The sequence below is a fragment of the Limanda limanda genome, chromosome 3 (genome assembly GCF_963576545.1).
Source record: "Limanda limanda chromosome 3, fLimLim1.1, whole genome shotgun sequence".
NCBI lineage: Eukaryota > Metazoa > Chordata > Actinopteri > Pleuronectiformes > Pleuronectidae > Limanda > Limanda limanda.
In genome coordinates this window covers 5836901-5853846 of record NC_083638.1, presented here as the reverse complement: position 1 = coordinate 5853846, position 16946 = coordinate 5836901, and the positions used below count along the sequence as shown (strand labels likewise).

General features: G+C 42.1%; 1 protein-coding gene across 2 annotated transcripts in view; it reads right to left on the bottom strand.

Moving 5' to 3' along the window:
* Positions 1-1248: 1248 nt before the first annotated feature.
* The window catches only part of csnk1g1 (casein kinase 1, gamma 1), a 29591-nt gene continuing 13893 nt past the window's right edge, over positions 1249-16946 (bottom strand). Inside the window, exons 5-13 of one of the 2 annotated variants that reach the window (XM_061068081.1) lie at positions 13796-13947; positions 11814-12048; positions 11596-11681; positions 11100-11184; positions 10865-11013; positions 10671-10778; positions 9574-9684; positions 6110-6210; positions 1249-2722 (exon numbers count right to left, since the gene is read on the bottom strand). In XM_061068081.1, the coding sequence (XP_060924064.1) occupies positions 2668-2722; positions 6110-6210; positions 9574-9684; positions 10671-10778; positions 10865-11013; positions 11100-11184; positions 11596-11681; positions 11814-12048; positions 13796-13947 (1082 nt within the window). In that variant the 3' untranslated portion in view covers positions 1249-2667. The remainder of the gene's footprint in view (positions 2723-6109; positions 6211-9573; positions 9685-10670; positions 10779-10864; positions 11014-11099; positions 11185-11595; positions 11682-11813; positions 12049-13795; positions 13948-16946) is intronic. The other variant, XM_061068082.1, reaches the window with a different exon arrangement.

Sequence of the window (16946 nt, the reverse complement as noted above, 5' to 3'; positions counted from 1 at the left end):
TGTATAGTCTTGATATCCATCTCACTACACAGTAATACTTTCAACAAACGCTCCAGGTGCTGCAGACGTCACAGGTTTGGTGTCCGGGAACAAAACTGTTTCACCCTCGCCGGATTTAAAACACATAACCATAAATGTTTCACAGAGACAAACGCGTGACGTTAACCTCCAAACCGACATCTGACAACACCTTCACCTTCACCGACTCCGAGTCCCACAAAACTCCACCACCATCCGACACTCAAGAGGCACTAAGACGTCTCAGAGAAATGAACACCTGTCATTCAACTAGCCTGTTCTCCCGCCACTCCCCCTCAAATCCGACGTGTGGATTATTACAATAACGACGGAGAAAATCAATAATAAAAAAAAAACAAACGAGAGAAAAATAAAAATAAAAAAAAGGTCCCATAGATTTTCATATTCAAGTACTTTCATTAAAACACAATAACTTAGACCCTGGGGTAACTGACATGTCAGGGGCAAGAGTAAATCAAAAAAAGCTATACAGTGTAAATACACGCAACGAGCAGGTTTACATACGGATCCATTCAGAGAGTTTGCAACATCTACAACATCGTATTTGTAAAGAGGACGAATACAGAGCGTCAGAAACAACCGAAACCCTCCACTCATCCAGGACTGGCATGGGTGAGTGTGCAGAGAGGAGCGGGGGGGGGTGGTGGGAGGAGGAGAAGGGCGTCATGGCACAAAATAAAAGGAGAGGGAGGGTGTGGATTCAAAGTGTATTCCCTGCACCCTACGGGAAGGCTTAGCACACGAGGCAGCTACAAGTTAAAGTAATAAGCACGTTTGGAGTACAGTATTAAGAAGGCGGGGTCTCGTCAGGGAAAGCCGGGGTCAACAAATGTAGTGCAGTCATGGTTTCAAGCTTCTTCTTTTTTCTTTTTTTTAAATCTTCTATTTTGTTACCCTCTCTTTCCCCATAAAACCATGGCTTTTTGGAATGGAAAAACAACAACAACAATTCACATTAGCAAGACATGAAAATAAAAACAACTATGTGCGGTGGCGCCCTCTCTGGTCGGAGGCAAGGTGACAGGTGTCGAGGATATTGTTTTCAAGGCGGTCCTCCGTGACACTGGTTAAAGAAAAAGAAAATGGTGACATGAGGTTTTTCTCTCTCTCTCTCTCTGCGTGAAAAGGAGAGGGACTCGAAAAATCAAACATGGCTTTGCAGCACGGGGGTCTTCAGACGAGACACACGGGGGGGGGGGGGATTATTACACCAAACCTCACATTTGGCATCGCTCTCTCTCTCCCTTTCTCTCGATAATACATCTTCAGTGTTACACAGGAAGTCATTCACTACTCTTGATACTATCTGGGAACAAGTCGGCAACGGTTGAGATGCAGGTGACCGCGGGTGGCGTGGCGGTGGGCAGGTGGGCGGGTCGGGGGTTAAGGCATTGGACAGCAGCGTCGAGAGGCTGTGATCTAACCTCCAAAGCACATCACGCCCCCCAGTGTCTGCAGAGTCCATCACTAACCATCACATTATTAAGATCCAGAACCATTAAGACTCTCCCGCAAATCCACTTGATTTTGGTCTCACTTTTTTTTTTCTTCCTTTTTTTTGTTTTAAACATTGGTCTCGACGCCGTTACTGCAATTTCGTTTCCATGCGCATAACAGATTATAAGATTGCTCCAAAGTCTTTTTACCTTACTGTCCATACATTCAGTGTGTATGTGTTAGAATTAGTAAGAAAACTGGTGTCAACCAAGAGATAAATAGCATAAATAGCATTTTTTTTTTGTTTTGTTTCGTCTCAGCCACATCTACAAGTGTCAGGCTGCCGCTCATCATCACAAGAGCCGACAGGAGCAGACCTGCAGAGTCAGAGGAGACTGTAGTGTGTTTGGAGAGCGGCGTGGTGAAAGAGGAGCAGGAATCCCCCCCCCCCCCAAGAGAACGCAGTGCAGGAGACGCCTGTGGTCGTCTGTCCTCTCGGGCCCGGGTCCCAGTTCCAGGGTCGACCTCTTTGGAGGGCTCAAAGTGCAGGGGCCGGCCGGCTGGCGCTCTGTGGTGACTCCCCCGGCTCCTGGTGTGTGTTCAGGGTTACATTCAGCCTCACGTCAGGGAGGAGCTGGAGGGGCTTTGTGTCAAAACGAGTTCGCTTAAAACTAATCACAGGCAAAAACACCTCGAACTGGGACAGAGGAGAAATGAAAATATGTTTTTTGTGATTTAAAGAAATAAAAAAAATCAGAGCACGCCACAGGTGGAAGGTGGTAAGATTAGAACAGGAAGACCCGTCTGTTCCTCTGCAGAACCACAGGATATAAACAAGGAAAAAAATGAGGAGAAAAATACAGATGCTGCGTCTTGAGGAGGAAAAAGAACTGAAGATTATCCACTGAACAGTTCCCCTGTCCGGCCGACTGGCCTGCAGAACATTCCCACACATCTTGGAGGAGGGGGAAAAAATGTAAAAACAAGAAAAAATTTAAAACAGGACTCCCATCAAAAGACACAAGCGTCTTGCACATTGCAAACCATATGGAACTGGTCCCTCCGGAGAACAACTCAATCAAGGTCTTCCCGTCGTCTCCCTCTTTCATTCAGAATGGGGCCGGTATTGATTTCTGAAATCACAATCAACTGAGCCGGACACTTGGAATGTTTCAGGCCGGTGGCGGACGATCATTTGTGCCTCTGCGTGTTCTTCTTCCGTTTTCTCTTGAAGAAGCAGCAGCACCTGAGGACAGAGACGGACGTTCAGTGGACAAGCAGAGGAGCAAAGTGTCAGATGAAGCTAAAGAAAGAGCAAAACGCAAGCAGACGGCTTCAAATCAGTGTGTTCAAAATCCCAAGAGCCTGATCCGAGTCATGTGACAATGAGAACTGCAGCTGCCAAAAAGTTTGATTAGTGCAGGATTAGCATTAAGGACACGACGGGTCCATTTCCACCCACCACGTGTTTGATTCATCTCCCATTTTGAAGAATTAACTGTGCTGCAGTGACTCTGCATGAGAATGGAGCGGTGCACACACAGAGCACGAGACAGGACGAGGCCCAATGACCAATAAGAACGTACAGAGACAAGAGACCAAGCTGTGGATGGAGACACAGGACAGTGACTGGGCACTCTGAGGCTCATCTATTAATAAATCATGGTGCACCATGCAACTAGAGCTCAACGACCTCTAACCTGAGGTCACATGTTCTGCAATAAGGAGCTTAGTGTCAAATATGAGGAGGATTAGTTTAAAATATATTAAAAAAGCTTATTTATTCTTTCTGCCCTGATGTGATGTTTGCTAAATTATTTACAGCAGCACTATAGACTGGATATGAAGATGGACGACACGTCTTCACTTCCTCCCACTGTCCAGAAATAAAGCTCAAATATCCCGGGGACGAAAGCTGCCATCTTGTGAATGAGGAGCCAGAGTTTGAGGATTAGTGATCAGGGGGAGGAGCCACTTTATCAAGGTCAGGCTGAGACACAGGCTTGACCAATCACAGGTCGCTCTCAGCTGTCAATCATGATGTTTCACCACGTTTTTAATAACATAAAATTACTAATTAAAACCAAGTTCACCAGAGAAATAATGACTCAATGTGATAAGAACCACCTGAAATGAAGGAAACCATCTTTGGGATAAATGGTCCATGTCCAATTCACTAACTAATGGACAAGGTGTGATTCATGATCAGCCACCAGGTGGCGATTGAGATGCTTTGGCTTTACTTTAGAGGAGCTGGCATGTCCTCCATCTTTATACACAGTCTATGGCTAACTCACATTGCAGCATGGTTTATTCTTTACTCAGTTTCTACTCAACGTTGGGTGGATGTGGATAAAAGGGAAGAAACTTGATATCACACGTGGCAGACAGTGTTCTCAGGAATACGTGTCACTGTTGAACCAGTGAGAGACGCAGATAAAACCATGTGAATAACAGCTCCTGTGAGCGCAGCCTAGGCTGGTCCACTCCCTGTCCCATGTGTCTGATGTGGACGAGCAGAGAGGGACTCACCACAGGTTGAGCATTTTCAAGCAGCTACAGAAGAAGAGAGAGGAAAGGGTGTAAAGAGAAAAGAAAGATAGATTAATACAGCAAGACCAGGATGATGGGACAGGGCACATGCCACACGAACATGCACACACACACACACACACACACATATACACACACATCAACAGGACACATGTGGACGTCGAGGAGGAGTTTGGGAGGAAAAGATTAGAGAACATCTACTCTGCAGATTCATGTGTCTCCCAAAATTCATGGGTGAGTGTGTTTCAATATGAAAATGTGTTGTGTAAATTACGCTGCATTAGAGAAAAGATGGTGCTTTTAACATCCCTTAAAATGTTTTCCTTTCTAAAAGATGTGTTGATTGTTTATATGGCCAATTTACATTTTCCTTCTGTATGTCAGACACTGATCATCTGTCTCCTCACTGGTGGAACTGCAGCTTGGTTTAATGTGAAAAACATCACATAGACAGGATAAGTCAGACTGACATATTTGTAATATTTGTGTGCAAACTTCCTCCTTCCATATATTGTACTTTTAATAACTGTACATTAAAGCATCACTGATAGAAAACAGTCATTTCAACCTGATCTGCGGCTCTTTAATATAAATAACTACACATGTGGTATCAATTCACAGGCAAAACAATAATTAAACAGCATTTTAAACATTACTTCATGTTCTTATATCAAACATCAGTGTGTTTGACTGGGTATCAAAGAGAAAACAGTGTGAATAGAGAGGTGGAGGAAGATCTGACACCGGAAACAAGCACGGACTGAAGTGAAAGAACCTCTGGGAGATTCATGAAGAGACTCGTAGAAGAGAATCATGTTTTACTCAGACTGTGAAGGTAAATCCCTGCAGTTTGTATGAGTATCAATCTGAGCCGCACGGAGAGATAAATGCAATGATTTCTTTTATCAATATATACAAGATGTATTTGGATATAAAGTTTAGTGCAAAAGGAAACATTATCGTATATTACAAGGCTACAGGAGGAAATCTAACATGTACTTCAGGAGACAAGAGAAAGATTTCATTTGGCTTTATTACCTCCGCCGAGGAGGTTATGATTTCTCCTGTCGTTGGTTTAATTGTCAGCACGATTACGCAAAACTACTAAATGGATTTCCACAAAACGTTTAGGAAGGATTGGACATTGGACAAGAACGAAACCAGAACATTTTGATGTGGCCCCAGGGAAAAATACAGTTTGACCAGTATATGTTGTGGGATCCTTACCTCAGATCAAATGATTTGCTCAGTGTAAGTGTGGCAACAAAGTGGTTTTTAAATGTCTTGGTATTTGTTGCATCCAGCACTTTGTAGCTAAATCTCTCATTCGTAGTTTTATCAAACAAAAAATAAGCCGGCTGTCAACTGTGAAATCGACCTCAAACTGCTTATTTTCTCCCGGGGTTAGAGGGTTAATTTAATCCCAGAGCTTTGGGCCACAGAGGAACTTCACTCGGCTCTTCTCAGGCAGCTCAGCCACAGGACGTTCAGCCAGCAGTGCAGTTTCTGCAGTGGGCGTCCAGCTGTGTAGCGTGGGCTTCATTCCAGCTACTGGTGCTGAAGATGAGCTAAGATAGATCTAGTATAGTATCTGTAGTATCAGATACACTGAGAGAAACACTGAGAGAAACCAGCACTGACAACAGCTTCTTTTCCTGTCATGTTTGTCTCCTGAGGGCAGAGAAGTCTCGTGCATCATCTTTATACATGTGACCAAGTGATCACATGGACGGTCTGGTGTGACTCAACTGGCTGATTCAGGGAACTGACAGGATCTGCATTGCATTACTGCTCAACACATGATGATCAGGTGTTTCTCTAGGATGTCCAGGCGCCTGAACATCAGAGAATCTCCTGCAATCTGGTTCATCTACATTAGTTTTCTTTCTATACAGAAGTATAGACAGAGGAGAATAGTGGCAGGAGCAGGATGACAGCTGGGGGCTGTCACAATTCCACTGCAAAGCAAAAGGTGGCGAGAGAGAGACAGACAGAGAGAGGTAGAGAGGAGGAGGAGTGGGAAAGAGAGGAAGCGACAGATGGACATGGAGGAGAGGTGTGGTGGGTGTGTGACACATACTTGGCCTCATCGACCACTTCCCCCTCGGCCTGAGCTGTAATCGGAGCGTTGGAATGAGCCGGATCGTCAGCGTTCAGCTCCCCGTTGGTGGAACTCACCACCTGTGGCACAGAGGGGCGGAGACTTCAGATCGATCCATTGAAGTTTGTGTAAACGGTTTCATGAGAGCACGTCGGACAGGAAGTGAAAAACAACAGGTACTGCCGGGATAGAAGGCTTCAGAAGAAAATACATTCAGCACTTCACTTTACTTGTATCGTCTCCTCTGGGGAAACATGTCAAACAGCAGCAGAGAACAACACAACAATAACACACATGACAATGATGTAAATGGTTTCTATGGTAATAAAAAACATCCACTTTTGCTGGCACTTGGTATCAGGAGCTTTCTGAGTTTGTCACCAGTCTGTCAGGAGAACTTACTCCAGCTGGAAGCCACCAAAGTCAGAAATGTATACATGCGCCACAAAGGGACTTAAGAGCAAATTTGGGAAACTTATTCTTTGAAAATGTTAGTCCCAAACAAAAAGAGGCGAGTGAGGAGTTTGAAACCAAGAAACTTAGTAAATCTGTAAAAAAGCCTCCTTGACCACGTCTGAAACATTTCTCCATCACACTTCAATTCATGGGATAATAGTAGTGCAGGGTTCATACACATTTTGACCAATGGATTTCCATGACTTTTCCATGACTTTTCCATGACTTTAAACCAAATTTCCATGACCGAACGTTGCGTGAAATCTCGGTGTATACGCGAAAAAGTGACAAAATGTAGTATTCAAACTAACAATGAGAATTCCAAGGCATACAGCACACCTTAAATGACACAAACCAAAGTATGCCTGCTTATATTTTGAGCATATTTCTTTAAAAATGTATGGATTATTTAAAACTCAGCGTAAATGAACTAGGGATGGGCATTCGATTAAATTGTCTTAATCGATCGTCGGAAGAATTAACGATCGATTTTTCGATTAATCATTCATATTTTTATATTAAAATTCACTATTTATAGCCTATATTAAAATGCAGTGAAAATAGAAAAAACAGCGTGTTTCCTCATTGAGATCTTTATTACAAGATTAACAACTCTTGTGGCAGTTAAACAGGATCCGTTCAATGTTACACTTGTAAATAAGCGCTGCTGTCCTCCTAAGCCCCGCTGAGAGAGCAGCTAGCCGCTGAGAGCTAGCTCGATCTGACGGCTCTCGACCTCTCAGTCCGGTCGTTGTAACGCCCTCACTCCCGGAACCCCTCACCCAGACCCGGGTCTGTCCGGGTTACCCTCCGCGTGGACTGAGGGTCCGTGTGCGGACATGAAGCCGAGCAGCAGAGGCTTAGCTCCGGGCTGCTTCCTCCAGCTGCTAACAGCCTCGCTATGCTGCGTTCAGGGCAACTCGGATATTCCGACCTCCTGCCACATAGCGAACATGCAATAGTTTATCGATGAAAACATGTCATCAATGAAATTCTTAATGATCAATTAATCAATAGTCGAGTATTTATGCCCATCCCTAAAACGAACGACATGAAAATAAGAATATAACAAATTTCCATGACTTTTCCAAAACTTTTGGGAAATTATTTTTTTCCATGACTTTTCCAGGCCTGGAAAAACACATTTTAAAATTCCATGACTTTTCCAGGTTTTCCATGACCGTACGAACCCTGGTAGTGAAGTTAGATATCTTTAACCATATGTTGTTTAATATCTGCAAGGAGCTGATAGATCTGATTTTATCAAAACAATGTTGTCTGGCTTTTGAACTTCACTTTGGAGACTTTTAAACTTTATAAATTACAAATAAAACACCACCTCTACAACACAGTAAGGTCGCAGAAAAATAAAACAAATCATAATCTTGATTGTACCATTAACCTGTAGAAGAAATGGTATTATAAATATTGTAAAGGAAGACAGAGCTACGACTTGGTGCTTACGGCCGGTCTTCAAATACAAGTACCCAGCGTCTGACAGGGCAACGTTCAAATCTCTGCACTGTTTCAACATGAATGACACAGAGTAGAACCAATGGAGATCTGCTAAAGCAAACACTGTACACACTTATGCAAAAAAAGCCAGAGAGGGACGAGGAGGAAAGAACTACACAACGGGACGTCTCTTTATGGACAAGGAGCCTTTACGACTTGAGAGCATGCACTCAGCCGGCTCAGCCAGGTCACCCTGTCCTGCAAGAGGCTTCTGCATCTCACAAGGAACGTCCAAGCGCCAGGAGGAGACATAAGACCTGAGATCATAATTCAACTAGCAGGGCTGATATTTAGAAAGCTAAAACAAAATCCCCATCTGCGGGTGGGTGGCACTAGATGACATGCACATGGTGGGGCAGAAAAATAACATTTCCCAGCCAGGGGTAAAGGGGAGGGGAAGGTGTATGGTTGTAGATCTGTCTCACATACTATTAAATGTCACGTCCTGGTAAAATGTGCGGTATCTATTGTTGTACTTTCATTTGTGATATTTTCTAATCAGAAGAGGTAACAGGAAGTACCTTCAAAATATTCTAGAGATATAGTCCAGGCAAAGTAGCCCATTTTGGAGCCAAAAATAGAAGTAATTGTAAAAGAATTTTTTTCAGCATAGATCATTTCTATGAGGTGTCCAGAACAACATACTAAAAGTCCTAAGAAATCCTAGTTGAGGAAATATGTTTAATTCTCATCAATGTGCCAATAAGGCCCGGCAACAATACACCCCAAAAAGACTATTTTTTTCCTTTACTCCTATCAAAATAAAACTTTACACAATGAAAGTAGCAACGAAACGTAACATTTTTTGTATAACAAGTTTCTTTGAAAATGAATTTAAGTATGTATTTGTAATACATATGAATGGTGTTTGCCTATGCAAATTAGGACATATTCAATAAGTGTGGAGCTCATGTGCTTGTCAAATTCATTTCAAAAGAAACTTGTAATACAAAAAATGTTACGTTTCATGGTTACTTTCATTGTGTAAAGTTTTATTTTGATTGGAGTAAAGGAAAAAAATAGTCTTTTTGGGGTGTATTGTTGCCTTATTGGCACATTGATGAGAATTAAACATATTTCCTCAACTAGGATTTCTTAGGACTTTTAGTATGTTGTTCTGGACACCTCATAGAAATGATCTATGCTGAAAAAAATTCTTTTACAATTAGTCGGTCGTAAAACGCTACTTTGCCTGGACTAATAAGTATGAACAAAGAAAATGCTTAACTTGCCCATTAGAAATCTGGTTCAAAATGATCATTGAGCAATGTTAAGAGTATATTTCAAAATATGAATAAAGTCTCATATCTCAATAAAACAAGGCTAACAAACTCAAAATGTCTCTTAAAAAAAAGAGACATTTCTGAGAGCAGCCTGCCGGGTGGTTTATTCTGGATTCCATCGTGTGAGACAGATCTGATTCCATAGAGACTGGATGGGAGCTGCTGGTTGACCGGGTGAGGGGTGTGTACCTGCACTGAGCCCCCGTGCCTGTCCGCTGCCAGGTGGGAGGTCAGGTAGGAGGAGTTTGCTTGGCGTGTGGGCTGCGCCTCCCATGCTCCTCGTCGATCTGAGACCGCTGTCTGCTCGGGGTGCGTTGGTGATGGGGGGGGGGGGGTTGCAATGGGAGAGGGTGGGAGGGGAGGGGGGGTAGTGATGGAATATTTGTGTTAGGAGAGATGGGTATTTAGTTGCGCGAAGCCAGGTGTCATGCAAAGCAGTATGAGAAATGGAGAAGAAAAATAAATTAACAAAATAAAAGTGTGAATCAAAATCAAAGCAAGCCTTCAGCCAGAGAACTGAAATCTGAATCTATGAGCCTGGACTTTAAATGGAGGTAAGGTCTTGCATCTCAATTTATTCATACTTAAATAATACATAAATGAAACCTGAAATATTTAAAATGTCGAGTAAGATCGTTTTTTATATCCTTATTTGGCATAAAAATGTCACCCAAACTTTATCAGGAACACACAGGCCACAGATATGAACCATCGAAAACTTGGATTTAAGGCAACAACATGAATATACCATTTATAAAAACCTGCCATCACAACTTTAGCACATTTGTTTTTGGTTTCACCCGTTTCATCTAGAAAATAAATAAAATCATCCCATTCTTGTTTTTTTTATAAAACTTTATCTCAGTCATCTTTGCAGACGATGAATCTGCAGAAATCATTTTAATTTCTGGTCTGAAAATGATTCAAATCAAGATTATAAAAGATAATTGGGTTTAATGGTTTGAAAAGCGTAAATCGCAATTATACAAGCAAAACAGATTGAAGTTATTAAACTGTATTTGCCTTTAAAAAACGGAAACTCATATCATAGACAAAAATAATGTCCCGATAAACCATGAATTCTGAGTCTCTCAGTATGTTGGTGTCACAGTCTCTCTACCGACAGGTGAGATGACAGCTCACCCTGAGACTCTTCATGAACATCTCTGAAAGCAGGTGGTTGGTGCTCGTACGTGTGAACCTTGTTTATATATATATATATTTCAGGTTGTGATGTACAGTTTCCTCCGCAGACGATCCAACACTAAAAATAAAACCTGCCTTACCTGATTTCTAATTGGTTGATGCTGCGCGGGCCGGTCCCTGTGAGGGTTGGTCTCTCTCGTGACCGCGGGCGCTGTAGAGTCGATGTGGACAGACCCCACCGGCGTGGGCTGAGGGGGGGAAAGGAATCAGTTAAATGCTTTTACAGTCCAGGAGCTCGTAAATAATCTGTGGAGAGTTAACAAGGGGAACTTACTATCTGTCGGCCAACCCAGTCGTAGGTGTAGTCGAAGGTGTAACCCTTTCGCTCAAACAGCTCACTGAACAGAGTCCTCAGATATTCATAGTCGGGCTTTTCAAAGAAGTCCAATCGTCTCACATATCGCAGGTAGGTGGCCATCTCCTCTGAAGTAGGAACAAACACAAAAGGTTGAGATCATTCTAATTCAGAATCCATTCGTTGTCAAGCCCCAACACAGGCATCAGTTTACCTGGGAAGTTCTCACAGAGGACTTCTACGGGAGTGTTACGCTTTGTGTCTCCGATCTTCTGGTATCGTTCTTTCAAGGTGTCGGCCTGCGGGAGAACCAACAGGAAATCATAAGAATCAATCCTGATATCTGATCAGCAATAACCAGACGTATATAGAAATAAGTTCTTCATGAGTTCTCCGTTAATATAGACTGATTCAAAGAACCCTTCTTGGTTCTTCAGTCAACATGATGATACAAATAATGTGTTAAGACTGCCTGTGAGTTTAGTGTTGGAGAGAAGTAAAAAGAACAGACGTATTTATATCTCACTCTCGCATGTAACGGTACTGAATTTGGACACAGTCAGAAATTGCTCAAAAAATGAAAACAAAAAACAACATTGACCTGATTATTCCATAAATATATCAAACTTGCAGAGAGCCGTGAAATCAAGACGGGTTATTTTACTTGATGACTCAGTAACAAGGTTTGGAACACTTCCATGCACACGTACCTTTAGCCCTTGCCAGGGTAGACTCCCACGAAGGAAATACATGAACATGTGGCCTAAAGCCTCCAGGTCATCTCGCCGGCTTTGCTCTGTATCAACACATTTGACAACATTTTACTTGAAGTAGAAACTTGAAGGATTAGGAATGAACTTAAACCCTAAAGGTACAAAAGCTTGAAGAAAAGCACAGAACCAAAACAAAGATAAGAAATGACACGTACCTTTGCCTAAATGTGTGTTGATGGACATGTATCGGGCGGTGCCGGTCAAACTCTTATGCTCCCGGTATGGAATGTGTTTTTTGGTCTCGGGGTCGATGTACTCTTTGGCCAGGCCAAAGTCGATGATGTGGATAATGCTTTCCTTTTTATTCCCAGCCCGTCCGATGAGGAAGTTTTCAGGCTTTACATCCCTATAGATTAGGTTTTTAGAGTGCACGTACTCCATTCGGGAAATCTGGCAAGAGAGAGCAAGTCACAGTCATCAGACGGAAACATTAACAAAACATCAGGTAAAATGACAGACTGGGCAAAAACATCTGCAGAGTGGGAAATCACAATGTCAAAACAGATATCAACCGGGTCACTGGTTTCAGTTGTTACACATTAAAGGGGCCCAACACAAATTTCACTCATGAAGATCAGTTAACAAGTAATTACTAATACCACATTGCCTGTTTAAACTGTTGTAATGTGTCTTCTGTGGAACCAGAGAGAGTTCTGTCAAGGTCTAATGAAAGATGTATTATGAAAAATGTAGGATCCAATATTTTGCTCATACCAGGGAGTAAAAGTTCGGGCTTCTAACATCAACTCTGACCATTCAAGAAAGTTATAGGATTGCACGAGAACAATACGTCTCTTGCAGCGTTACTTAGCCTAAATGGTGCACAGTCCTAATGTAAGAGGTGGAACCTTTAAAACAGACTTGAATCAAATCCACGAGTGAAAGGGCAGAGACGAGTATTTTCCCGTCACTATCACACACCAAGACTGCAACTAACGGTTGTTTTCATTATTTATTCATATCCAATTTCACAATTACCTTTTTAATTTCATATAAAAAATGTCTTTAAGGTTTAGAGTGAGGTCTGACTGCAACGATTAATTCACTTATATTTTGCATCCAAAAATCCTCTGATGATATTGAGCCAGAACCGTTAACCAATTTTTTCCATTTCTTAATATAAGCCACCAAATGAGTGAAATCCTCCCACGCACCAGCGATCAGGACGACAACGTGGTTAGAGACAAACATCTTTAAACCATGTGCTCGAAGCTGCTAAAAGATCTAAGGATCAACAACTCAAACGCAATGGGCGGGAATGTAAATGTTTGCAAACCATGGGATAAATATCAAGGAGGAGATTGTCTGAGATGCAGTCGTACAGTAATCTCTGTTCAGCAACACCAGTCTTACATTGTGCTACTTTGTACGTTTCTTTTCAAATGTGCAGACGCGATCTTCATTACGAGAGCACTGCACATTTTGTGCTGACAAAATGAAACGTTAAAAATGTGTGAGACGCCTGAATAGACGAGGGCCGAACCTCCCGCTGAGCAGATCAAACGTGATGAGATTCAGTGATGTCTCTGCTCGGTGGGCCGGCTTCCAGCCTACCTGCCTCTGACCAACAGTGCGAGTGCACTGACAGATTGCTCATTTGCAGGCTGAGTAACAGGAGACTCTGCTACTCCACCTCCCCATCTGCTCCACAGACACATGGTCTGTGGGCCGGACCCCAGCCCACCGAGGGAAATATTGTTTGTCACACAAAAAAAATCATAAAACAGCTTTATGGGCAATTTATTCAATAGACCCGACGTAAAATCTCAAATAATGTTTGCTGCATTGATTCAACCTCACCAACAGACACAGGTTAATGTTTAACACAGGCATGTATATCAAATTTAATATTATATTATATATATTTTAGGGGCTCTTCTTTGCCATTTTTATTTGATATTGAAGACGTCCACCATCTTGTTGTTGCACTAGTTAATTATGTGTGAATGGTGATTTCACAATGCACTCTGATGCACTTTGTTCTTTATTTGTCTTCACAATCATCGGCTTGTTCCTTGGGTCTGTTGCCCGTTTTTTGTCCCATACAGATTTTAAAGCAGACATTTTATCAGTCACAATGAAAAAGAAGAAGCCATTTCTAAATGTTTTAATCTGTCACAAAATGCTCTGGACTCACCAACTGAATTGCGATCATTAAGACGGTCTTCAGGGAGAAGGTCCTGTCGCAGAGGTCAAAGAGGTCCTCTAGACTCGGGCCCAGCAGCTCCAGAACCATGGCGTTGTATTTCCCACAAGGCCCGAAGTAAAACACCTGGGGGACTCCCTCCGCTACAAGAAACAAACACAAACACAAACATACAGACGTTAGATTTATAAGAGACAAAGACTGAGATGCACTTGTCCTCACATTTGTGTTAATAATCGCAAAAGCACCAAAGATGAACAATATAACACAGATAATAAGCTTTGATAGTTAATTGCAAACTGTCAGGAGGAAAAGGAAATGGTCATTACTACAAATTAAAAAAGATTGGGTTTTCAGCTGGATATACTGGTGGGAATAAGAAAAGTGGCAAAAGTGTTAATCATTGCCGTCTCCCTTGACTAATGATATTTCTAAGTTGGCTCCAAGGCAACAATAGGCTGCAGAGATCTGAGGTGGGGCAACACCAGGCCTCTCAGGAAGGAGAGCAGAGAAAGCTCTGAGGTAAAACATTAACCTTAAAGTAAAATACAACACTGTTCCTGCAAATATGAGTGAGTCGCTCCTCTACAGCCGGCTGACGACTAAGCTGTTCACCGCCTCCCAACTCAATCATATCCTCTCTGCTCTCTAAGTGCTTCAAAATCTCTTCCATCTGTCACCTTGGCTCTAATTTGACTTCTCGTCACAGTTTACTGTTGTGCGGTGAGTTTAATGTGCTCTGACCCTTGTACTGTACTTTTTAAACTTCAAAGTGTGTGAACTTAATTATATAGTAAAGGGATGACAGAGCGTGAGCAGTTTCAAATGTTCCTTTATTCCTGCAGTTCAAGCTATGCCATCCGGATACAGAGAATAAAACTTGTAATGTTTAACAGGATTTCAAGTTTTCTGCACATAAAACTCCCATTCATTATTTCTATTTCTTATTATTATTCTTTGTTGTCTTCCTGACCAAATCCTGAACTCTTGGTTTCAAAGAACCAGAAACCAGGTCAGCCTGTTAACCGCCTTCAGGGAAGCGTGACTCACCGAGTTTGCTCCTGTTTACTACTCGTCATTCCTCTGTTAACAAGGTCTCCTCGGGAAACTTGGAAGAAAAGCTTGCGTAGAAGTTACTAAATGAAAAGCGTCCGGACTCCTGAAGACATTTCTCTAATGCTAAAGTCAGTCCTTTCATATCAAGTAGCTGCTGAATCCAACATTAATAAATACAAACTCTTCAGGAGATGTTATCCTACACAGTAGCTTTCTTGGTTTTGGGCGTATGTGCTCTATAACGTGCTTATATGTAAGGTGCATATAGTACATGTGTGTTGGGTTTACTTATGCGTGTTGAGCTTTTAACTTGCATTTACATTTTCAAAACATGAACGCTGACACTGTATTATCAACTTATAAAATGTTAGTAAACAGTTGGTTGCACATTGCTTTAAACATCCAGCAGAGATGAAAGAACATTAACATCCTGAACAGATTCTAATATTTCCTGCTTCTAGCTTTGTTCTCATCTCCGCCAACAAAATATCCGTCTTGTTACCTATTAAACGCTCCACTGTCTCTCCCAGCTAATTGCTAATTGTGTATTGTCTTTCATTTGATGCTGGTGTTTTGTATAATGGATTCATCAGAGCTTATTTTTATTGCAGCGAGCCGCCTGCTGCGTTGAGAACTAGGTTGATGAACCTGGGGAGAGTGAATCACAACAGTTCAGTTTCCAGCTGTAAAACCAAACACACGAGTTGATGTTAAGTCTCAAAGAGCCGCGGAGGACATCAGATTTGAGAGATAATATTCTGTCACAATGAATGAACAACTGTCACATCACAGATGGTCAATTCTGACATTTACATATTTACATGTGAGTTGTGTGCATCCATGAAGGAGATCTCTCGAGGAAACTAGAATGGCACTGGGAGCAGATAACTCCACCAAGGCCAAATAGTCCCTTAAATTCAATCATGCTACACCAAAATTTAACTGGCTCTTCCCTGACCCATAACACATTGTTCCATTAAATTTTGGGATTATCCGTCCAGTGGTTTTTGCGCCATGTTGCTTACAACCACTCAGGAAAGCATAACCTCCTTGGCGGAGGTAATGAGCTGGTACAATGAAGCTAAGTGAAGCGAGCAAATTGTCATTATTCTCCTCCAGTAAATTAAGCAGAGATGCATCAGGAAATAATAATTCGCAAATCAAATGTGTTCCTAAAGGCATTTGACTCGCCAGCTGGGTCATGGGAGATAAACTGCAGCATGAAGGGTGGCACGAATGCTGTCCGCTAGCATATGAGCCCGTAGGAGTCATGTGGTGCTCCATCTTGTATTTCTGGACACCATTATACAGTTCTGTGGGTTGCTAATTGTACCATAGGAATGAGTGCCTTGAAACCCCGGGTGCCTGTGGGAGGCCGAAAAATGTGTCAGATTGGAGATCTGCTGTAAATAAGTGGATAAACGCTTGTTCAATTGTAAACGAGGTTGTTAAAGCTTTTGACCTGCAAACGTAAACCAGGGAGGACAGAACCGTCATTACCTTGGAGAAAACAATCTTCATAACGAGGAATCTGTGTGTCCTGCACTGCGAAGTGAACTCTAATTGCAGAGGAAGACTCGAGCTTTAAAGGGAAGCTACCAATTTTGTGGGGACCTCTGTAGACAACTCACATCCAATTTTCTTTAGAGTAATGAGAACAATGCCTGGGTGTAGTACTGAGTTTGGTCTACAGTGTTACGAGCAAGTGGGCAGCGTGTGGTACAGACAAACAAAGACAGCAGAATAACTTTCAACCGAAAGAGCAAACTGACAGTGGCTCTCACTGAGTGAATGAGCAGAATAAAGATTATTCATATAGTATTATTTAGCCAAATTTAGCATTCACTCTCTATATGCATTTGTTGGTCAAAGGGTTTAATCTGAGCCAGACCAACAATGACAGAAATCGTCACTTTTCAAAAAGAGTCTGCAGGAAAAAGCTGCTACAATATTTTATAAGAGTTTTAAATGGTATCAGAACATCTCTACCAACAATGCAGTTATATTTTGTATTACAATTTAAATATTGGATCAATATATATCAGTTATACCCATATCATTACTAAAAGCAGCCGATTTGGGACAT